This window comes from Pteropus vampyrus, unplaced genomic scaffold (genome assembly GCF_000151845.1).
Source record: "Pteropus vampyrus isolate Shadow unplaced genomic scaffold, Pvam_2.0 Scaffold493, whole genome shotgun sequence".
Lineage (NCBI taxonomy): Eukaryota > Metazoa > Chordata > Mammalia > Chiroptera > Pteropodidae > Pteropus > Pteropus vampyrus.
In genome coordinates, this window is record NW_011889274.1 from 80,870 (window position 1) to 103,933 (window position 23,064).

The following is a 23,064-nucleotide window of genomic DNA, read 5'->3' on the forward strand; positions in this document are numbered from 1 at the left end:
AGAAAGGTCAGAGAGACTAAAATAGCTGCCCCTTCCCTTGCATCCGGTCACCATGGCAACACAAATTCAAAGCGACAGGGCACTCCACTATCAGACGCTACCACCCTGCACTAGCATCCTCTGCCAGTGTGCCCCTCCGTTTCTTTGGGCTCATACAACCCTCTCCCTGGGCTCCTAACTGAGCTTTGGTGCGGGGACCAGCCTCCTCTACCTCTGGACTTCGAGAGAGTGTCATGTGCCGAAAAGGCCAGCAGAGGGAGCAGACAGCCTTGAGGAGCTGAAAGAGAGCGGGCAGCGCAGAGGTGCGGAGGTGGCCGCAATCTCCAGAACTTCGAGAGGAAGGAGAAATAGGGTTCCTCGGGAACCCCGTTTCCGTGCCAGGGTTCCTTAGTAACCTTGTGAACACGCGCCCTGCACCCAAAGCCTCAGCCGCTGTTCCTCTTTTATGTTCCGTAGACCCCTTACCTTCTGCCCAGGACCCCCCAACCCAATCCTGCTTTTCACCAAACCCCAACTCCGTCCCAGCCCCTTCATATATCATCCGAAGGGTGAGGCCGGCAGATAAACTACAAGGTGGAGGAATGCTCAGAACCAACCAAAGTCGACGACCCTACCTCCAACATTATCTTTCTGGGATGAACGTTTTCTCCACTCCTCCGCCCCATGTATTCCTCAATCTGTTTTTCTGGCTCTGGTTCAGGGCCTCTTCGCGGACAGCCCATCCAAGAATCCATGCCGGGACTTACTGCCCACCACCAACAGCGTGTTCAGCCCCGGGTGGGGTGGGGGGGGAGTTAGGCAGCCTAGGGTCCCTCAAGGGAGGGGGAGGATCCTGGGGGTCCTGGGGGTGCAATAAGCCCGGCACCCCCTCTCTCGCTTCCAGCCAGCCCGCTTCATCCTCCAGAACAGCAAGAGGGAGGGAAATAGGAGGGAGGTGAGGAGCGAGCGGGAAGAGAGGCGGCGCGCCAGCGGCTTGAGCGAGAAAAAGTTTTTGCAGAAGAGAAAAAAAAAGTTTGCGCTTCTCACGGGTGGTCCCGGCTTGCGGCCCGACGGGCTGGGCCGGCGGGAGGGCTGGGGGCCAGGTTAGCGGGGGGTGGGGGTGGGGGTGGCACCGAGGCTGCGCTACCGTGGCCCTGTCCGCCGCCCCTCCCCACCACACACCCCCCAGCCCAGACTACAGCCCTGGACCGCGCATCCCGAGCCCTGCGCCCAGACGGAGGTGAGAAGGGGGGCAGGCGGGGGACCACCTGGGAGCGGTGGGGGAGGGGGCCTGAGGGGATGCTCTGCTTGTGAGGGACTCTGCCTATCCAAGAGGGAGAACTGGGTCACAGAAGCAAAATGGGGGTAGGAGAGCCTGGGGTGAGATATTAGAAAGTTTGGAGATTTTTTTTCATTTGTATCTCTCTTTCTCTGTATCTCTTTTCTTCTGACAGTCTGTGTGTCTCTGCTTCAGGCAACCGTGGATCTCTTTGTCTGTCTCCACCTCGCCCATACATTAGAAACATCTCACTTTCATGAGGTTGGCATGAAGAGGCTGGAGGGACAGCTAGCTGGAAGTCTGCATGGTAGAGAGGGAACTCCAGGTGTGTCTCTGAGCGCCGGCAGCAAGACGTCAGTATTTCTGAAAGGAGGGGACAGCTAAGGAGAGAGCCCTAGGTGGGGTGGGGATGGGTGTGTATGAAGTGACAAAACTACTGGGGGGGGATTAGCTGGGCCTGAACCCCTGACCTGTCTTGTGACACATGTGCTTGCTGATGCATGTGTTTTGGGGGAAAAGAGTGTATTTTAGACAAGGAAGGGGGATAAGGGGCCAAGTGTCTAGTTTAGGCCCTAGAAATACTCCCCAAGGAATTTGGACTCCTGAGTCCCTAGGGCTGTAGGCTGGGTGCTGAGGAGCCGAAGAGTCCTTGTCTTGACCCTCTGACCTCAGGACCACCAGGGCAGTTGGGGCCAGCGGCAGTGAGACCCCTACTGGGACTGGGCGGGACCGCTGGCCTATGCATCCCCGTTGGCCACCTCTCAAACAGAAGCTGGGGACGGAGGCCCCTCCTTTGGCTCAGACCACCCTGCCTGCCCTTGCTCCCCGCTCTGAAGCCTCTTTCAGGCCCCGTGACCCCGAAACAATCCGTCCTGGGCAGCTAGTTTTGGGTGCGGGATTAGGGAAAGGGGATCCCACAGAGACTGGGAACTAAAGGTTTTAGGGGACTGGAAAACTGGGGTCTTCATAGAATAGGTCTTTACGGTCTAGTAGAGGGAGAAAGTGGGGCGATTTCCCGGGGTAGTTGTAAGGTCCGGAGTTAGAGTAGTTTTTCCTAGGGGGGCGGGGTCCAGACCCCCCCATTAACTCTCCGGCATCCCCTGCCAGACGGCAAGGATCCGGTCCTTGACGTCACTAAGGGGGTTCCCGGGGGTCTGGAGGGGTTAACTCTTGGGAAGCCAGCTGGGATGTCAAGGAACCTAAGGTGTCCTGACCAATCCCTTCCCACACACACCTCATTTTATTTACTCAGTCACTTTTCCTATAGTTTCTGGATCCTTTCTTTTCTACCCCGCCACTGGGTCCCCCACTCTCCAACAGTGCACCCGCCACCCCGGGCGCCACTGCCAGCTTTCTGGATACACTGAGGGGAGGAGGGAAGAATGTGTCCCGCCTCTCAACACTCCCCCCACCCCCCCACCCCTTCACTGCGGCTCGCTCGACTGGGCTCCCGGAGCGGGCGGGGGAAGCGGAGCCGTCTGCAGCCAGAGCCTGCGGCGGCTACTTGGGTGGGCCGAGGAGGCACGGGGGCGGGGAAGGCGGGACCGGGAGAAGGGGGCGGGGCTGACTCGGGGGAGTTGGGGAGCGGGGGTGCGAGGGGAACTCAGGAAAATAGGAAGACACAGAAGATGATTTAGGGCTCTAGCCGAGGAACTCTAGAGCTCCTTGCCGCATGCTGCGCTCTCATCCACACCCCAGAAAAACTTAACTGATGCTGGAAAAGTTGGAGAAATTTTCCTCTCAGTAGTGTGAGGAGTCGTGGGTGGGTGGTGGCACGCGTGGGCGAGGAGGGATATCGCCCCTTTTCCAACGCGGCTCCCCTGCGGCTGGGCAGTGGGGCGGAAGGATAACTGAATAGGCACGTTTGGGGGAGTCTCTTTAGTGTTTGGGGGATCGTTTGAGAGCCCCCGCCTCCTTCCCCTGCGTGAGTCATAGAGGAAGGAGGCGGGAGAAGTGTCCCCCGATCCAGCTGCCAACCAGCTGTGCCCCCCTCGTAGTGCCAAGGTCGAGTTGGGAGGTCTTGGATGCGGGATCCGGATCTTCGCTAGGAAAGGAAGGGTTAGGAAAGGTACAGCCCAGGCTGAGGGGTTCGGGATGGGTCATGGGGCCCGGGTTCCGCTCCCCATCTTACCCCGCCCTCACCCTAAATCCCAGCATCCCGGGATCACCCACCGCGCCGGCCGGCCCGCTCCCGGTGGTTCTCCACCCTACCCCGCCCCACCCCACCCTCACTCTCGGGAAACCGGAAAACCCGGGGCGGAGTACCAACTGGAGTTTGAGGAGAAAAGCGGACAGCGGCACCCTCTCCTCCCTCACGACGCTTCTCTAATGGATGACTTTGTTTTTTTATTTTCCCAAGGCCTTCCCTCACAGTCCCTTTACTGTTTCCCCCACAACAGACCAAAAGAGTTAGGTGGGCGACCAAATTCAAACCACCTCAGAATAACACCAGCTTCTAACCTTTGTACCCAGCAGACTCGGGAGGCTCCCCTCAGAAACCTTATCCCCGTCTACACTCATTTTTCTGCGGTAAAGAGAAAAGGGTTGAGATCTTCCGAGCTCCCTCTGGCCTTACCAGCCTCTCTGGGCTGTGGCGAGGGCTCCCTCTGGTGGACATTGGAGAGACTGTAGGCGGGCTGTCCCTGGGCTGGAACAAATGAAGGGAAGGAAAAGGGGCTCAGGCAGGACAGCCAGCCCAGCGCTTAAAGGCAGACGCTCGCATGAGCCCCATCCCACGCCTCAAAGCTGGCTCATGGTCAGAGCAAGAAGAAATAGAAGACCCATGGCATTAAAATCACTTGAAGCTCATATAGGCACAATTAGTCCACAACACTCTCCCCCCACATACACACAGACCATGCAGACAAAGCTCCCACCCAGTTCCCACAAAGGTCACCAAGACTACCTCTGCCTCTTTGGAATGTCTCCTTATCCTCGCCCTGTCTGAGTGATGCTCATTTCAACTTCATTCCCCACAGCAGATGTCTTGGAGGGGCTGGGGGCACAGGGGAAGCTCTGCCCAGGTTTCCGTGCCTGAGTTAGTTATCTGACCTTCTCTATTTCCCTCCCACCTTTATAACTTGAAGATTTCCCTTGCCCTCCTGCAGTGTTCCCACATTCTCCTCTGAGACACCATGTTCAACTCGATGACCCCACCGCCAGTCAGTAGCTATGGTGAACCCTGCTGTCTCCGGCCCCTCCCCAGTCAGGGGGCCCCCAGCATGGGGACAGAAGGTTAGTGTATATACCAGTCCTTGAGGACTGGCAGATCTCTTATCCAGTCTCTTCTTTCTCCTATCAGGGTTTCAAGGTGAAACCTTCTGTGTCTTCCATTCTCATCCCCCATTCCAGCTGTCTCTCTTTTCTAGGACTGTCTGGTCTGCCCTTCTGCCACCAGGCCAACCTCATGTCTGGTCCCCACAGTTATGGGCCAGCCAGAGAGACCAACAGCTGCACCGAGGGTGAGGCCGCAGGCAACATCTCTTCGCTTTCTGCCCCTCTGGGACTTGTCCTGAGGGAGAAAGTGAGAAGGCAGGGGTTCTAACTTGGAAGAGGAAATGCTTGGAGATGGGAGTGAGGGGGTCAGAGCATGATCAGGTCACAGATGGGGTAAATAGATCAAGGCAGAGTCAAGTGTCATTTTTTCTGCTGAGAGTCGGGACTCACAGATTGAGTATATGGAGAGACATGCCCTTTTACCATATTTATCTCCCCTGTTTCTTGCTCAGCCCCACTCTTTCCTCCTCCTCGGAGTGCAGTCAAGTTGACGAAGAAGCGAGCGCTCTCCATCTCACCTCTGTCGGATGCCAACCTGGACCTGCAAACAGTTATCCGCACCTCGCCCAGCTCCCTTGTGGCCTTCATCAACTCACGCTGTGCTTCTCCAGGGGGCTCCTATGGTCACCTCTCCATCAGCACCATGAGGTGCAGATAGCCTCAGGCTAAAAGGCCCCTAAAGACCCTACCACGCCTGATTAAAAGCCTCAAGCCCTCCAAACCACCTGACCCTATTTTAATCCCTAATATTCCAAAGGCATTGGAGCCCTCCTCAGTACCTCCCCAGGACTGCCTTGACCATTTCCCGTACGGTTTTCCAGACACCCTCCACATAGACCCAGAACTCCTGAGATCTTCTGAGGTGATGGTCTTAAGTAACTGCTCTCCCTCCCTCCTCCACCTCAGCCCATCTCTGGGATTCCCACCCCAGATGACTCACCAAAAAGGGACCTCGTCTTCCTTTGGGGTCCAGCCCTGCGGTCCCCATGACCCCACCCAGGGGGGAATGATGCCACATCCTCAGTCCCGGGGACCCCTCCCAACTTGCCAGGTGAGAGCCCTCATATTGCCACCTAATTTCCTTCAGCTGATGGGGGAGGGGAGAAGACTTTATAGGGGAAGGTAAAGGAAGGACAGGGAATAGAAAAGCTTTCAGTACCAGAAAAATAAAGGGGTACAGGTGCTGGGGGTTCACTCTTCAGGTTGAATAAGCCTCTTCCAAATGAGAGCCCGCCTTTTGCTCATCCCGTTCATCAGTGCAGTCTAAGGAGGAAGTCTCTCCCAAACCCAGGGGTTCCAGCTGCTTGGGTGGGGGCAGGAAGACCTGGCTGGGCAATCTCTTCCTTCTGCCCACTTCTACCTCATCACCCTCACCTCTTCCCTTGGGGAAGCTGAAGTCTGAGCTGGACATGCTGGTCAGCAAGTGCCCGGAGGAGCCTTTGGAAGGTGACATGTCCAGTCCCAACTCCACAGGCACACAGGTAAGGGTGGGGGTTCTCTCTGGAACCTGAGTATAACAAAAGCTGTCACCCAACTGACCCTAGGATTGCCTCTCTTGCCCTAGGACGTCCTGCTGGGGATGCTGGATGGGCGGGAAGACCTAGAGAGAGAAGAGAAGCCAGAGCCTGAATCTGTGTATGAGACTGACTGCCGCTGGGATGGCTGCAGCCAGGAATTTGACTCCCAGGAGCAGCTGGTGCACGTGAGCCCCCGGGGGTAACAGGAATGCTGGCTGGAGCCTGTAGGACATTCTGGGTGGGACACTGTGGAATCAGGATGAGGGCGGGAAGTCAGAAGATACTGAGGTCAGAGGTCGAGTACCGTTTTAGGCAGTTATAATCTAAGGAGCTGTAACTTTGTTTCACAAACTTGGAAGAACTGAGATGTGGGCGATGATGTTCTTCCTGCCCCATCTTCTCCCATGAAGTGGAGCCCTGGAGGAATGTGGTGGGGTGGGGAGGGCAAGGGGAAGGTCTATTTTGGGTCTTGGGGTAGAAGGGAACCTCGGAGAGCTTCTGCATTTTCTCCCTCAGCACATCAACAGCGAGCACATTCATGGGGAGCGGAAGGAGTTCGTGTGCCATTGGGGGGGCTGCTCCAGGGAGCTGAGGCCCTTCAAAGCCCAGTACATGCTGGTGGTCCACATGCGCAGACACACAGGCGAGAAGCCACACAAGTGCACGGTGAGGTACCCACTTCCCAGGCTCAGGATCCCTCCCTAAAGAGGCGCTCCCCACGAAGGATAGGAGGACCCCATTATGACTTTCTTGGGCCCTTGGCACTTATGCTTTTGTAGGCCCCTTCTTCTATAAACAAATAATAAAAATTTATATTTATGACTGTGTTGGAATGAAGATGAATGTATTGGTATTATATATTAGAATACTTTCTTGGATGTAAAAGCTAATTTTCCCCTTGCTTTTAAAAGAAATTGACATTTTTTTTTGTGGGCCCCTGAAAGTACTGTGAACCCTAGGCATGGTACCTACTACTCTGCCTAATGGAGAAGCAAGCCCTGCAGAAGACAGAAGACAACCCCTTTTCTAAGATAGTCTAAGATCAGGGAGACCCGCCCCAGGCTTGACCAGGGGCTCCATATGGATTCAGCTCGATGTCCCTGCAGGCAGAGTGCCTCCAGTTACTTGTTTCTCCAGCTTTTGCCTGTCCTTGTCCCCTAATTATGGGAATTGTCCTGAAGCCCCAGTGCTCTCCCATCTTGAGTTATTTTGAGATTTGGGTTTCCTCTAATTCCATGTCCCGTCTGAGAGCTATCCATTCACCCCCATATCCTTCAGTTTGAGGGATGCCGGAAGTCATACTCACGCCTCGAAAATCTGAAGACGCACCTACGGTCGCACACTGGTGAGAAGCCATACATGTGTGAGCACGAGGGCTGCAGTAAAGCCTTCAGCAATGCCAGTGACCGAGCCAAGCACCAGAATCGGACCCACTCCAATGAGGTGAATGCCCCACCTAAAAAATCCTCCCCACTTGAGAAGCCACCTACTGGGGAGATTACCCCATAAGAAATCCCTTAGCCCAACACCCACTCCACAGAGGTGAGTCGCCCCCACCAACACAATTTACCCGGAGAAGGCCTTTCTGAAACTAAGAATTTCTACTTACCACCCTACCTCTTGCCTCTAACCAGACAAAGAGCTAACCTAAGATAGACCCATTCTAACAAGAGGAGACCCCTGGCTCCTTCAACTCCTAAATTTATGAGGCCTCATTGACCTGGGTTCACCCCCTCATCTTTCCCAGGCCTGGGCTGTCAGTTTTCCTAATCTTCCCCTTGATCCTCTCATTTTTTACTCCAAGGCCCCCACTATACTTACTTCCTTGGGTGCTGTGAGTTCCCCCCTTACTCTCCTCATCCTCACTTGATGCCACTTTTCCCCCATTCCTTCTGCATTCTTTTTCTTTCACCTCTTCACCTACTGTCTTCACTCGCCACTCAACAGAAGCCTTATGTGTGTAAGCTCCCTGGCTGCACCAAACGCTACACCGATCCCAGCTCGCTCCGGAAACATGTCAAGACAGTGCATGGTCCTGACGCCCACGTGACCAAGCGGCACCGAGGGGACGGCCCTCTGCCCCGGGCACCATCTCTTTCCACTGTGGAGCCCAAGAGAGAGCGGGATGGAGGCCCCGTCAGGGAGGAGAGCAGACTGACTGTACCAGAGGGGGCCATGGTGAGACTGCCCAGGCAAACCTCTGCTGCCATATCGACTGCCCTGCTGACATCTTTCTAGTCCCTTCTCAACTTGTCCATCCCCTCCTACCACTCTTCTGTGGCCAGTCCTCCAGTCGTCCTAGTGTTGCTCCTTAGGCTACCCCAAATCTAATGATTTTAGTGTCTAAGGATTTTAGTGTAATTATTTAATGAGTTCAGCAAATTCTTATAAAAGGCTTATTGTATTGTGTTAAGTCTTTTACATGTATAATTTCATGTATTCCTCACAAGAACTTCATGAGAAAGAAACTTACTTTCCCCATTTTCTGATGAGGAAACTCAAGCATAGAGAAATTGCCCAAGGTCATGGGACTAAGAGGACAAATTCAAGCCCAAGCCATCTGTGCTCCAGCCTAGGCTTTTCTCAACATCTCTCCTCTACTTTGCCCCGTCCCTCACCTGCTCAACCCTCACTACACCTGTAAGTCTGCCCTCAACTCCAGCAGTCACTGGGTCCCTAAGTTCAAGGAGCTGTGGGAAAGGGAAAAGGGTGCTGCCCTCTGCCCTCATTTTCCCCACAGAAGCCACAGCCAAGCCCTGGGGCCCAGTCATCTTGCAGCAGTGACCACTCCCCAGCAGGCAGCGCAGCTAATACAGACAGCGGTGTGGAAATGACTGGAAATACAGGGGGCAGCACTGAGGACCTATCCAGCTTGGACGAGGGACCTTGCATTGCTGGCACTGGTCTGTCCACTCTTCGCCGCCTTGAGAACCTCAGGCTGGACCAACTACATCAACTCCGGCCAATAGGGCCCCGGGGCCTCAAACTGCCCAGCCTGACCCACACTGGTGAGACCTGGGTGTCGGGGGTGGTTGTTGGCTGAGATCTGGACCTTCCCTGAGGTTGGAGGGAGGACTTTACTCTTCATTGCTGCAATATAGCACCTTCGTACACTAGAAAAAGGTCCCCCTCCTTAAGACACTTTCCTTCCTTCCAACAGAAAATTGTTGTGATATACAGAGTCTGTGAGGTGAATGCTGTCCCTTAGGATTGTGCAGTGTACAACCTGTACAACTGTTCATTCACAGCAGTCCTGAATCCCTTGGTGACACAGAAGCTAAAAGGGCATGAAAGAAAGAGGAGACTGAGTGATTAGAGTTAAGGAGCCTTTCTCTGGGATTCCAGGACAAGGCTGTCCCATTGGGGAGGCAGAGTGAGATTCAGGGGGCTCCCTGACCACCCTGTCTTTTCTTCCTGTCACTCGCAGGCACCCCTGTGTCCCGTCGTCTGGGCCCTCCAGTTACTCTTGATCGCCGCAGCAGCAGCTCCAGCAGCGTCAGCTCAGCCTATACTGTCAGTCGCCGCTCCTCTCTGGCCTCCCCTTTCCCCCCTGGTTCTCCACCAGAGAATGGGGCATCCTCTCTGCCTGGCCTCACACCTGCCCAGCACTACCTGCTCCGGGCAAGATATGCTTCAGCCAGAGGAGGTGGTACCCCACCCACTGCAGCACCCAGCCTGGATCGGATGGGGGGTCTTCCTGGACCTTCTTGGAGAAGCCGAGCTGAGTATCCAGGATACAACCCCAATGTAGGGGTCACCCGGAGGGCCAGTGACCCAGCCCGGGCTGCTGACCGCCCAGCCCCAGCCAGAGTCCAGCGGTTCAAGAGCTTGGGTTGTGTCCACACCTCCCCCACCGTGGCAGGAGGAGGACGGAACTTTGATCCCCCACTCCCAACCTCTGTCTACTCACCACAGCCCCCTAGTATCACTGAGAATGTCGCCATGGATACCAGAGGGCTACGGGAGGAGCCAGAGGTTGGGACCTCCATGATGGGCAGTGGTCTGAACCCCTATATGGACTTCCCACCTGCTGATACTCTGGGTTATGGGGGACCTGAAAGGGCAGCAGCTGAGCCTTATGGAGCTAGGGGTCCAGGCTCCCTACCTCTTGGACCTGGTCCACCCACCAACTATAGCCACAACCCTTGTCCTCAGCAGGTCTATCCTGATCCCACTCCAGAAACATGGGGTGAGTTCCCTTCCCACTCTGGGCTATACCCAGGCTCTAAGTCTCCATCTGGAACCTACAGCCAGTGTCCTCGTCTAGAACATTATGGACACGTACAGGTCAAGCCGGAACAGGGGTGTCCAATGGGTTCCGACTCCACAGGACTGGCACCCTGCCTTAATGCTCACCCCAATGAGGGGCCTCCACGTCCACAGACTCTGTTCTCTCACTACCCCCAGCCTTCCCCTCCCCAGTATCCTCAGTCAGGCCCCTATACCCAGCCAACCCCTGATTATCTTCCTTCAGAATCCAGGCCTGGCCTGGATTTTGATTCTCCTACTCATTCCACAGGACAGCTCAAGGCTCAGCTTGTGTGTAATTATGTTCAGTCTCAACAGGAGCTTCTGTGGGAGGGTGGGGGCAGGGGAGATCCCCCAGTCCAGGAACCATTCTACCAGAGTCCCAAGTTTCTGGGGGGCTCCCAGGTTAACCCAAGCTCTGCCAAGGCCCCAGTGGCCACATATGGATCTGGCTTTGCACCTAACTTGTCCAATCATAAGTCAGGCTCCTATCCCAGTCCTTCACCATGCCATGAAAATTTTGCAGTGGGGACAACCAAGTCTTCCCATAGGGCAGCAGCACCACCCCGACTTCTGCCTCCACTGCCCACTTGCTATGGGCCCCTCAAGGCAGGGGGCACCAATCCCAGCTGTGGCCACCCTGAGGTGGGCAGGTTGGGAGGGGGTCCTACCTTGTACCCTCCTCCTGAAGGACAGGTATGTAACCCCTTGGACTCTCTTGATCTTGACAACACTCAGCTGGACTTTGTGGCTATTCTGGATGAGGCCCAGGGGCTGAGTCCACCCGCTTCCCATGATCAGGGGGACAGCTCTGAACACACCCCACCTCCCTCTGGACCCCCCAACATGGCTGTGGGCAACATGAGTGTCTTATTGGGATCCCTACCTGGGGAGACACAATTCCTCAACTCTAGCGCCTAAAGTAGGGAATCCCACCCATCACAGATCCACATTTCCTAAGGGGTGACCATCTGGAGAAGTCGGGAGGAGGAGCCATAGGCCCCTGGGATGCCCCAGGGGTAAGAGGTAGAAGCTGGGGGCTGTATACAATCTGTATATGTTTGGGGGGAAAATTTGTTAATGACACGGTTTCCTGATAATAAAGGAACTGCTTCAGAAAGCCCTACTTTATGTGCTGTTATCTTGGGGAGGAGTGACAATAGAACAAGAGAAGCAGTGGTTAATCCTCCCATCTTCCTCTTTAGAGAAGCTCCCTCACTGTGTCCCAGCCCCTCAGGTCACACTCACAAAGATGGAGACAGTCATCTGGGAGACACGGATGTCCTCAGAACAGCCTTCTAACACCATACCACCAAAGGGTACCCAACAGAGACCACTGGAAATGCATTTTCTCTTCTTCCTTGGCCCAGTCAGGGGAAGAGGCTAGTGAAGTCGGTGAGCATCAACTGGACTAGCTGCCCAGGGTAGAGAGCATGGGCCGCCGGATCAGATGTCTCCTGCTCAGGCCGAAACAGGGTTGGTCCAAACACAATTCCCAGGTTGTGGGGGGTCATGCGGTTTTTATCTGAGTGTGTTATCACCCTGTAGACAAAGGCCAAGAGAAGAGGTTTTAAGGCAGCAGCTTTGCCACTTCAAATATAATTCTTCAAAGGTTTGAGCCTCTTTCTAGGGGGAAGAGTTCACTCTGGGATCCTTCCACAAGGTGGCCAAGGGAAACCAAGGAGAGAGCCTCAAGGGGGATGGAGATGGGGCCAGTGGAGAAACCTTCAGGATACAACTTGAAGATACAATCTAAGATACAACCACCTCTTTCCCAGCTTCAGAGAATGCCCCTAGAGTCCTCTCTGCTCACAATTTGGGAGGCTTTAATTCAAATGTCTATCTTCTCGCAGAAGTCACTACCCAGGCCTAGCTCAGCCAACTAAGCCATCATTGCTGTCCCAATGAGAGACAAGAGGCAGAAGCAACGGAGAGGTTAGATTTCTCTTATTTCTCACACAGCACCCCTGGGCTTGTCTTGGTTCCCATTTCCCCATTTGATGTTGACCTATCAAAAGTCTTTGACCCTCATAACACGTCCCCTGCACAGAAGTTGCCTGTCTCCTCAATCTCCTCTAAATTTAGGTGTTTCCCTACGTTCACTCTATCTGAACAGAGTCCCTGCTGCATACCCCATCCCAACCTCTGCCCACATGAACAAAGATATTCAGTCTTCCCAACCTGCACAAATGCTCCAGGAGGTACCGCAGAGTGTCATGGTTGGGCTTTGGCATTGAGATTATTAATTCTCGTATTTGAGACAGGCGCTGCTCTGATTCGGAGAGTGCTAGAGAGAAACAGTAATGGGAAGGGCAAGGGGGAGAGGTTAGGGCAGGGTGGGTAACTTATTATTCTTTCCCAGGCCCATGAAAGACATAATTTATCCATGATAGCTTTCTTTTGCTGAGCCCAACTGCAGCCTTAGAATTCTTTTTCAATTCTGCCCTCTAAACATTCACAACTAGAGTTGGTACATGTGTTAAAAGTTATCTTCCATCTCTGTGCCCAAGATGAGACAGGAGCATGTAAGGGAACCTTTACTCTATTCTTTATCACTCATGCCTCCCCAATATCAAGAGTATTGCCCAAAGCTCCCACCCCTTACCAAGGGCAGCACGAAAATCAGGCAGCAGCAGTGAGGGGACCAGAGGCTGGGGTAGCTCCCTGAGAAAAAGCTTCAGGGCTCCAGTGACTACATGAATGTCATCCCACTCAGCACTGTCCAAATCTAACCGGCCTTCTGGAAGGAGAAAGAGATACAGAGGGGTTCAGGGCTCGTGAAGGGCCAGAGGGACTGAGAGATCAGGTGTTTGAGAGACGATCCAGCTAAGAAAGACCACAGGAATGTTTAGAGGGTACACGGTGGGGCAAAACAGCCGAGATGAGGATGGGGACAACCTTCCCAGGAGCAGGACATGGAGGAATCCGCAGGAAGCATGGGGGATGAGGAAAACTTTAAGGGTCTAAGGGGCCCTCCAAGTAAGTACCTTGTCCTGGTTGTTCTGGGAAGACATACCTCCCATCGGAGGTGACCGCCCGCTCTGTAACACATATGAGAAGAGATCAAGAGCTAAGACATGTAGTTCTTGCCAGAAGACCTCCCTGTTCTGCCAGCTCCCTCACGCAGAATTGCCAACAATTCTGAGGCATGAGTTCTTAGTACCACCACTTGCTCACAGGTCTCACCTCTGTCCACGAGGAATCGAAGTTTCTGGACCACTGCCAAGTTCCCACTCACCCGGTAAATGCCATCCACATCTAGACCTAGGAGATGAGGCAAGGAGCACATAAGGATTCCTTCTCTAATGTATGTGGTGAGGTCTGGTGAGGGATCCAAGGGTGGAGAGGGAAGACTAGGGTAAGAGAAGTGGGGAATTCTAGGCCTTGGCCTGTTGGAAGGGGAGATTCTGGGGTCTCTGGGAAAATGACCTCTCTTATCCACAGCAGCAACGCAGAGCCGCACAAAGCTGGGCACAGTGTCCCCTTCCCTCTGGCACAGTGATTCCAACTGGCAGCCGAACACCTGGTCTGGGGAGGCACAGAGGTGGAGCCTGTGTCAGCATCACCCATGGGAGCTTTGCTCAGCGTAGGTATTCACCCCAAAGTTGGGCTGGCCCTCCTGGCTGCCTGTTCCAAGGCTTGAGACAGGAAGTAATCCCCTCCCCTAACAATCAGCAGTAGTGGGAAAAGTGTTTTAGTTGTCTGTAGAAGTTTGGTTTAGTGGTCTCAGAAGACCTCTGACCTAGTTTTGGGAAGCTCTACTCTGTGCCTTGCTGAAGTTTTTTTAACTATGAAATGGGCTGATGCCCAGATCAGGAACGTAAAAACATCACAGCAGGCACGAAGGAGGAAGGTGCCGGCGGGCCCAGTCCACCTCACCTCGGAGAAGACCCCGCTCCTGCAAGCTTTGCAAGGGCGGTCTCTTTGCGATAAGCCGCTTTAGTTTATTCCGAACGCGATTCTGCTCGGTTCCTTCCGGACAACGACCTGTAGGAGGCAGGTGGAATCAGAGCGTGAGCGCAGCCACCTGGAGACTCGCCCCCAGATCCCGTCCCCCAGGCCCGCCCCTTACCGGAGCTCCTGCGGGCACCGAAACGTAGCAGTGGCTTGGACAAGGGCTCTGACTCCTCTTCTTCGTCCTCCCCGGCGCTCAGGTCTCCCAGCTCCGCCGGTCCGGAACTTGACAGACGCAGCTCCAAGGGGTTCTCCCGATCCTAGACCCGGATGGGGGTGGCGGGCGGGGTCGGAGATTGGAAGAGGAGGGAAATCTGCACCCTCAGCTCGTCGTAAGGAGACCCTAACCGGCTAGAGGAACCCATGTCCCAGCCCCATCCCAGGGCTCTACACTCAGCTCACCCTGCCCGCCGCCACCCGCGAATCCTATTGTTCCTTTCTCATTCCCTCGGCCCTTCCCCGGCCCGAGCGGGTCCCGGCTCTGTCCCGCCCCCTCCCACCCATCTCACCAAGCGCTCGATGACTGCCCGCAGAGCGTGGTGCCAGGCTCGCAGCTCGGTCTCGTGGTCTGACTGCAGCAGGAACTCATGGCCAGGGACCGTTCGAATCTGGGTGGCCGGCAGGGAAAAGGCTGGGGTCAGCATGAAGAGCAGGGAGGCAGAGAGAGAGACCGGTGCGGAAAACTGGGGATGCACACTCGGGTCGGGTAAGGCTTTGGGGATGCTTGGGAGGGCACTCACGTGCAGGACGTTGCGGCGGCTGGACAGGTGGCGGCCGTGGGCCAGGGCCGCCCCGCGTAGGTCCACGCTGCTTTCGGGTCGGCTACCCGCTGGTCCCTGGCAATCAGGGGAGAAACTGAGGCTACGGCTCGGTTTCGCCCACTGCTTCCCTCTCGCCTGATGAACCGCAAGAACAAGGGAGGCTGTGCTCTTTTCTAACTCCTTACCTTCCTCCATACCGCCCTCCCCATCTCCACCGCCACAGTTGGCCTGAGGCAGGTAGAATTGTCCCTGAACCCCTCCTGCACCCGCCCTTCCCCCCCTCACACTCACCCAAGCTGAAGAGGGTGCGGTAGGCGGTGGCTCTCGGTAGAACACCAGGCTGTTACCGGCTAACACCACCCAAGACGGGCCCCAGTTCTTCCTGCGGGGGCGGAGGGGTCAGTGGTACTAGTGCAAAGGTCATTTAGAATAGCACGCAGAGGGAGCTTTTCCAACACTCTGCTCGACCCCTATGGATTCAGTCTGACAGCTCAGGCCCCCTCTTTATTCCTAGCTCTCCTCACCTGAGCTTGCGGCCCCCCTGGGCGATTTTGGTCACGTTGAGTGGGCCCGACTTTTCCACCTCCTGGTAAGTGGAGGGAAGCGTATCAATGTCACCCAGTGCTCCTCACAGCTACCCCAGCTTTCTCTATGGGGTCTCCTAGGAGCGAGGGCCTTTCAAGTTGCAGGAGAGCCTGGGTAAGTAGGATACCCAGAAAGAGGAAGATGTTTCTGGAGGAGCAGGAGTTGGGGTGAGGGCGGGGCAGGGAGAATCTTGACATTCACACTAAAATGGGATACTTACATGGGGGTCGTCCAGAACCTGCGGCAGTGGCCGAGGAGGCTGCCAGGCTGAAGGCTGGTCTGAGGGTTCCAGCTGGGAGGTGCGTTGGCGGAGGCAGGGTGAACCCTGGGGGAGGGGATTGAAGAAACAGGTGGAGGAAACTCTAACTTGGGACTCCCTGGCTGTGGGGGAAGAGGGGTGCGGATGTGGGTGATGGGAGGCGGAAGGGGAGGAGAGAGGTAATAAAGAATGGCTTGCATAAAAGAGAAAACGGTGAAAAGATGGTTTTTCTTGCATGTGATCCAGAGGAGGAGGGGATCTCACCTGGGGGTTGAGCAGTTCTGGGGTCCCTGTGTCAGATTCTGAGCCCTTTGCCTGAGGTTGAAGGACACTGTTGTCCCTATTCAGGGTCTGTGTCCCCTCCATGGAGCCAAGGTTCTGGCGGGGGGTGGGGAGAAGTAAAGTTACATCCCGATGTCACTTCAACCAGATCTCAGTACCCTTTTAAAAATTTTTCTTATTCTTCGGAGAGCCCCAGAAAGAAAACACACTGCTTTGGGGTACAGTGGGGGAAAGGAAGAGATCGAGGGGCCGAAGGAATGAGCAGGAGAGAAGATCTCACCGTCTCTCTGGGGCGAGTGCGGCGTGGAGGCTTCCAGGACTTGCAGCCAGTCAGCGAATTTACGTAGAAGCAGCGTCCGGAGTTGTGGTCCAGGTGCTGTTCCCAGGCGTCCAGCCTCTGCAGCGGGGGGCATGCAGGGCTTGGGGGTGGGGACCGAGGACAGCGGCGAAGATCCACCAAGTTACAGTACACAGGGGCCTCTGACATGAGGGGCTGGGGTCCTGCCTGCCAGGAAAGGGGGAAGGAAGAAGTAGTTATTCTTCCTGTGCTTCTCCCCAATCTTTTCTCCACCTAAACACCTCCTCTTCTCCCCCACCAATGTTCTCACCACCAGATCCCGGCTGGGGTGACCCAGGTACTGGAGGAGAAACCTCGTCCCCAGCTGAGTTTTTTTTCAACTCCCTTACAATCTTCTTTGCTCTTCTCCTCACTTCCTGTTGCCAACTTCCCTCCTCCCCCACCCCACCCCCACCCCAGGGCCACAGGAAAGGGGAACAGGCTTTTTGTGGGGGGGGAGAGTGGTAGTTGAGGGGAGCGCCCCACCCTCATATCCTCCAGAGTAAAAGGAGACAGAGAGGAGGGGGTATGAGTGAGGAGGGGCCATTTTTCATCCACTGGAAAGTAAGAGAGGGGAGGGGCTGAGTCTTAGGGAAAAGCAAGGGAATTACATCTCTAGAGGGGACTTGCTGGTGACTTGAGCTGGCAAGACAGGACACAGGACTACCCTACCCCTGCCTTGGACCAGGAGTCAGGAGGACAAGAGAGAAAAGCGTACCCAAGGTTGGCCTTCTTTAAGTCCTGTATCATCATCTGCCATGTTCCACATACCCACAGGATCTTTGGTACTTGCTGTCCCTCATCTAGAATTCCTTCTCATCATCTAGTTTGCTTCATGACTTTCTCTGCCTTCTCCTTACTCAGATTCAACTAAATGTCATCCCAGAGATGCCTTCCCAGACCATCTCAGTCACTCTCCACCATATTTACCTTCTTGTTAACACTTCTCAGTATCAAGAGTTATCTTACTTGTTTACTTATGTTGTCACCCCATGGGAATCCCTTGAGAGCAGACAGTCTGTCTTTCCTATTTGCCATTGTGCCTAGGACAGGATCCAGCAGTAAAAATCTGTTGACTGCTGATGCTTAAGAGAGCTGTGACTCACCATGTTGGCATTGGCCTCTGTCAGCAAGTCTTCCTGGGAGAGAGATCTTCCACTTGGTCCTTCCTGGAAGGGCTCCAGGAGGGTGGGCCTCAAACTGGTAACACTGACACTCCTACACATTTTAGGGGGAAGAGGAGGAGGCTGCGGAGATGTTGCCTGGGCTCTGCCTGGGGTTGCTTGAGACAGGTGCAGCTCCTCCAATGAGCCAGCAAACAACTTTGGCCCTGGAAACAGAAAAATGGAGAAAGAAGGGGGCAGGTGATCAGAGGCGTGATCTCAGCTGGGTTCCTCATCCTGGGGGCTCACAGAGAAGACAAGAACAGGGGAAGGCTGTGAAAAATAAAATGAGACTGCAAAGGCTTGACACTAGGAGTAGAGGCAATGGGGACACCACGGTGAGGATGAGCAGTAGGCTGATCACAGGAATATAAGAGAGATCAGCAGAAGCTTGGGGGAGGAGAAGCCTTCCAATAATTCCCATAACCAGGGAGGTAGATAAGTTATGGGGGAGGGCTTACTTACCAGGACTCCAGAGGGATTGTCTTGGAGTGATGGTGGTTGGGGTCTGGGGAGGAATAGATTCCTCTGTCATGTAGGCAGCTGGGACAAAGATGGGTCGAGAGGTGGAGGGTGCTCCCAGGTGCCTTGCCAACCACCAGTCTGAGTTGGTCTTTCGAAGCAGTAAGAATCTGTCTCCTTCAGCCAGAGACACCTGCCGGCCATCTGCCGCAGTATAAGTGAAGGCATAGAGGGCACAGAGCTGGGACCCCTGAGAAGCGTTTCGAGGCCTCAGCCCTAGGCTCCCCCAAGTAATTGGCCACCACTGGCCTGAAAACATAGTGTTCAGTATTGTCACCTGTGGGAAAAAGGGGTGTTGGATATCCAGAAAGGGACGGGACTGCTTACTTCCATGCAGACAGACATGGAGCTAAGAGCAGCATTCGGGGAAGAGAAGGACAAGAACTCTGGGGTGAGAGGAGAGGGTAAAGCAGAGCGCCTGGATGGGGGTCAGTGAAAGGTTTTGGGGGCTGAAAACTCCTGGGTGATGTGACTGGTGAGGAAGTATATAAGTAAGGTGACAGAGGATGTGGTCAGCAGGGCTGTGAGGCCAGCAAGGCAGGAAATCAGAGGATAAGTCTTAGCTTGATTTTCCTCCAAGTACCTTCTGGGGCCCATCAGAAGATCCAAGGGCAGGAGGAGCTGTTGCTAGGTGGTGGTGGGACTCTTGAGCTAGACTTAGAAAGATGAAGAGAAAGAATCAGGTCTAAGACAGAACACAAGCAAAGAGAAATAAGTTAATGACAAAAATAAAAAAAAGTTTGTGACCCTTTATTACATTTACACAGACACCAATGTTTCCATTACCAATCACCTTAGACCTAAAGCTGCATGCTTCCTGTGTAGAGTCAGAGAGGTACAGAGGCAGAGAAACAGAGAGCCAGAGAAATAATAAGACCAAGTAAGAGAGAGTGAGAAAATGGATAGGAGAAACACAGAGGACATGTTTTGGGGAGGTGGGAAGCCTTGATACAATCCTCTGTACTTAAGCCTATTAGGCAGGCAGTACTTTAGAGCAGCAGTCCCTAACCTTTTTGGTACAAGGGACCAGTGCTCCTATGAGAATCTAATGCCTGATGATCTGAGGTGGAGCTGAGGCAGTGATGCAAGCACTGGGGAGCGGCTGCAAATACAGATGAAGCCTACTCTCTGGCCTACCAATCACCTCCTGCTGTGCAGCCCGGTTCCTAACAGGCCATGGACTGGTACCAGTCCATGGCCCAGGGATTGGAGACCCCTGCTTTAGAGTGTGGGTTCATTCTTTCATATCTTAACTGCGTACCTCCTGTGTGAAAGGAACAGTGTTAAGCACTGGAGATAAGAGAGGGGAAAGAGACATTGCTCTTGCCCTCTTGGAGCTTAAGGACAGGTCTTAACTAATGACGCAATATATTTATTAATGATAGTTGAAGCAGAGACTATAGACAAGGAGTACAGGACGCTATAATAGCAGGTGGGGTGGATGGGAGACTGATGTCAGCTTCTCCCTTGAAGGTAGGAACCGACCTCCCTTGTCCATTGCCAGAGCTTTAAAACCCACACCTGTTCTTCCTCCTTACCTGATCGCTTCTTTTTTCCCCTTCTCTCAGTTTCACCACTGCACAATGTGAGGCTTTCTGTTTGGCTTTGGAGAGGTAGGGTAGAGAGTGTCCCTCCCCCTTGATGACATCAGACAGCCAGCTTTCCTCCCCTGACATGTGGTCTGAGGGCTAGGTTGCCAGTACTGGGAGTCTGCCTCAGTGTTCTTCTTTCTTGGTTTCCTCCACTTTCTCTCTCTCTCTCTCTTTTTTTTTTTAATATTACATTCATGAATTTTATTATAGTCATATCCAAGCCCACCAAAAAGTGGAGATAATAATAGTTCTTTCATAAAGTTATCTTCCCCTCAAACCAGGTACAATTTGATATACGTAGTCCTAATCAGGAATACTCCTTTTTTTTTTTTTTAATTATTTATGTCTACAGCACCTGGTCTTCCTGGGTGGTCTCTCATCCAAGTACTAACCAGGCCCGACCCTGCTTAGCTTTTGAGATCAGACATTGGGCTTGTTCAGGGTGGCATGGCCGTAGACCATGGACTGTGGCTCCATTGGGGCATAAACCCAGGACCTTCTGTGTGTAAAGCACATGTGCTAACCACTACACTATGGAACCACATTCAGGAATGTTCCATTTTATGTGGAGAATCCCACCTGTCAACTCTTCCTCTGACTTCCAAAATAGTGACCAACTTCATTCATCTATTCATTCATCTGATGTTTGTTAAGTGCTCAAATCCCATCCTTTCCTGCTTTCTCTGAAGCTATCGCTCCTGCACTTTACCCTCTTTATTGACTCCTTCTTTTAGCTTTTAAATGTAGCCAAGTCTTCCTTATCTTTAGACAAAGCTCCCTTGACTGTGCTCTCCAGTTACCACCATATCTCTCTCTTCCTTTTTAAAATCAAACTTCTTGGAAGAGTTGCCCACACACAGGGTTCTTCATTTCCTCTCCCCTGACTCCCTGCCTTTCCAAGGTCACTCCTCACTAGGGTCACCCTTAACTTTGCACAGACACTTTGCAGTCCTTATGTTGCTAGACATCTCAGCAGCAGCTAACACAATTGACTTTTCTCTTCTACAAACACTGCGATGTCCTCCTTACTTTTCTAGCAGTTCCTTCTCTGTTGTATAAAGGATTTTCCTTTGCTTATTCTTAAACCCCAGAGGTCTGTCTGAGATCCTGTGCTCTTTGTACTCTGTACACTCTAGGTGGTTTTACTCTCTCTCCAGCTCACATGACCTCCATTATGCTGCTCATATCTCCAGTCCAGGTCTTTATCTGGATCTCCAATCTAATCCACTGTCCACTGAAAAACTCCATGCGGGCATTTCACTGGTATCACAAACACAGTATGTTTTAAACTGAACGTGTCAGCTTCCCTAAAAACCTGTTTCTCTTCCAGTACCACTATTCAGTTAAGTTTAAATTCAGTAATAGTTATAGAGTCTTATTAGCACATGTGCCAGGCAGGAACTGTGCGCTGGGTATTGTCATTTAAGATGATGATATGGTTCCTGCCCTCTTATAATAACTAAAATACAGTATGATAATCACTGTGATAGGGAAAATAGTCTCATCTGTTGGAGCACACAAAGGGTGTACTCACTTGCTCATGACAGAACCCTGGCAGCCAAATGTCGTTTCTCTTGTTTCCTCACCACTCATATTTAATTGGTTACTAAATCTACTCTACCTACTTCCTTTAATCCCTAGAACTCCTACCCTCTTTAGCCTGGATGATAAACCTCCTAACTAGTCTCCTGGCATATAATTCTGCACCCCTCCAGCCTATTCCCGGCACAGAAGCCAGAGTGACCTTTCTAAAACACAAAAAATGCCCTGCCTCTCCCCTGACTTAACCTTTCAAAGGCTTCTCATTGCCCTCAAAGTCCAAATTTTACGATATGTTTTACAGTCTTTTCCCTTTATCCTAGCCTTCTCACACTCTCCACCACGAACTCTATACTCCAGCCACACGCTAGTTCCTCACACTCCTAAAGTTCATTGAGGCCTATGGTTCTTTGCATATGTTGTTTCCTCTGCCTGAAACACTTCCTCTCTCCACTCCCACCCATCTTCACCTGGCTAACTCTTATTCACTATTCAGATCTCAATTGAAAGGTCTCTTGTACAAGAAGGCCTCTTTTAACCCCTTAGAGTTGGGTAGGGGCCCTAACTAGGAGTTCCCACAGCAAGCTTGACAACCCTCATTATAACTTTCATCACACTTTAATGATTATTTGATTATCTAACTCCCCAGGATGTCTGTGAGCTCTGCCAAGCCAGAAATGTGTATCTATTTTGTTAATAATTCTATCTTCAATGCCTTTTACAGTTCCTGGTGCAAAGTAACCTCTCTGTGCTTCAGTTTTCTCATCTGTAAAATGAGAATGAGAGAACCTATCTCATGGTTTGTTTGTTTGTATTTTGTTAAATAACAACCATTTTATTATAGCTCACAATTTTATGGGTCAGAAATTGGAGTAGGGCTCAGCTGGATGATTCCTCTGTCTCATGCAGCATTGACTAAGGTCATTTGGTGGTATTCAGCAGGCAGACGGGTTGGTCTGGAGAGCTTCATTCACATATGACACTGGAATGCTGGAATCAGCTGGAGCCAGCCAGAATGTCCACAAGATCTCTCCAGCTTGGCAATCTCAGAGTAGTAAGACTTCTTTCTTACATGACAGCTCAGGGCCACCAGAGTGTTCCCTGAAGCATGAGCAGAAGCTGCAAAGCTCCTTATGACCTAGCTTGAAAAGGCCTAGAACCTCTATAGAATATTTCAGAATGAAATTAATATATGTGAAGTGCTTAGAAAAGGGCCTGGTTCATAAGTACTATTATTCTTAAAGGGATATGAAGATGAATAAGAAGGATCCCTTTCTCAATTACTGATATGTGCTTCCTTGTATAAAATATACTTATTGCCAAACTCAGCCTTCTTACTTCCCCTTAATCTGACCTTTTCCCTACCCATGTTCCCGCCCCCTTTAATGAGATTGTCCAGCTAGCTGTATGTGATCTTCAGACTGATATTAAATCAATATTTAATAGTTACCTTCTTTTTTATTAATAGGATATCCATACTAATTTCCATTGGGTCACTAAAGTCAGTTTATCATAACTCTCAACTCTAATTCTTCTTAACTTGAATGGAGAGTTGGCTATTGGGAGTAGCCGCGGTCAAGCCATGGCAACAAGACGATTGTAGACCTCGGTTTCTGTCACCGTCCTCCGGAGGCGTTAGAGGATAAAAGTGCGCTGGACTCTACGCGTAAACGTCTCCTCAGGCCCGCCCACCAAAAAAGTGCCGCTTTAGCACTGCACCTGCGGCCTCTACGTCTCTATGATACTCTTTTCCTGTTTCCTAGTGTTGCAT

General features: G+C 52.6%; 2 protein-coding genes and 1 pseudogene across 12 annotated transcripts; 1 reads left to right on the forward strand and 2 right to left on the reverse strand.

Annotated features, from left to right (window-relative positions):
• The first annotated feature begins 820 nt into the window (after nt 1-820).
• Nucleotides 821-11,419, forward strand: GLI1 (GLI family zinc finger 1). 8 transcript variants are annotated; one of them, XM_023524788.1, is made up of 13 exons: nt 821-1,219; nt 1,434-1,583; nt 4,366-4,492; nt 4,627-4,719; nt 4,987-5,182; nt 5,441-5,585; nt 5,926-6,015; nt 6,099-6,236; nt 6,568-6,717; nt 7,330-7,494; nt 7,999-8,229; nt 8,792-9,059; nt 9,479-11,419. In XM_023524788.1, exons 3-13 carry the CDS (start codon nt 4,393-4,395, stop codon nt 11,218-11,220), a joined length of 3,318 nt encoding a protein of 1,105 aa, XP_023380556.1. In that variant the 5' UTR covers nt 821-1,219; nt 1,434-1,583; nt 4,366-4,392; the 3' UTR covers nt 11,221-11,419. The 8 variants fall into 8 exon arrangements, with proteins under 8 accessions (XP_023380556.1, XP_011381161.1, XP_023380555.1 ...); XM_011382859.2 differs by having other exon boundaries at nt 1,454-1,583; XM_023524787.1 differs by lacking the exon at nt 1,434-1,583.
• Nucleotides 11,412-22,969, reverse strand: ARHGAP9 (Rho GTPase activating protein 9). Of its 4 annotated transcripts, XM_011382854.2 has the most exons (19): nt 22,744-22,969; nt 18,746-18,813; nt 18,106-18,439; nt 17,584-17,807; nt 16,421-16,645; nt 16,123-16,236; nt 15,820-15,924; nt 15,539-15,600; nt 15,306-15,396; nt 14,994-15,089; nt 14,763-14,861; nt 14,372-14,513; nt 14,179-14,286; nt 13,729-13,827; nt 13,486-13,563; nt 13,287-13,340; nt 12,905-13,039; nt 12,481-12,586; nt 11,412-11,841 (listed from the first exon to the last, which is right to left on the reverse strand). In XM_011382854.2, the coding sequence occupies exons 3-19, from the start codon at nt 18,419-18,421 to the stop codon at nt 11,670-11,672; spliced, it is 2,226 nt and encodes a 741-aa protein (XP_011381156.1). In that variant the 5' UTR covers nt 18,422-18,439; nt 18,746-18,813; nt 22,744-22,969; the 3' UTR covers nt 11,412-11,669. The 4 variants fall into 4 exon arrangements, with proteins under 4 accessions (XP_011381156.1, XP_023380565.1, XP_011381160.1 ...); XM_023524797.1 differs by lacking the exons at nt 17,584-17,807; nt 18,106-18,439; nt 18,746-18,813; nt 22,744-22,969 and adding an exon at nt 17,447-17,519 and having other exon boundaries at nt 14,994-15,149; XM_011382858.2 differs by lacking the exons at nt 17,584-17,807; nt 18,106-18,439; nt 18,746-18,813; nt 22,744-22,969 and adding an exon at nt 16,749-17,177.
• On the reverse strand, nt 20,098-20,213 carry LOC111732812 (annotated as a pseudogene).
• Nucleotides 22,970-23,064: the final 95 nt, after the last annotated feature.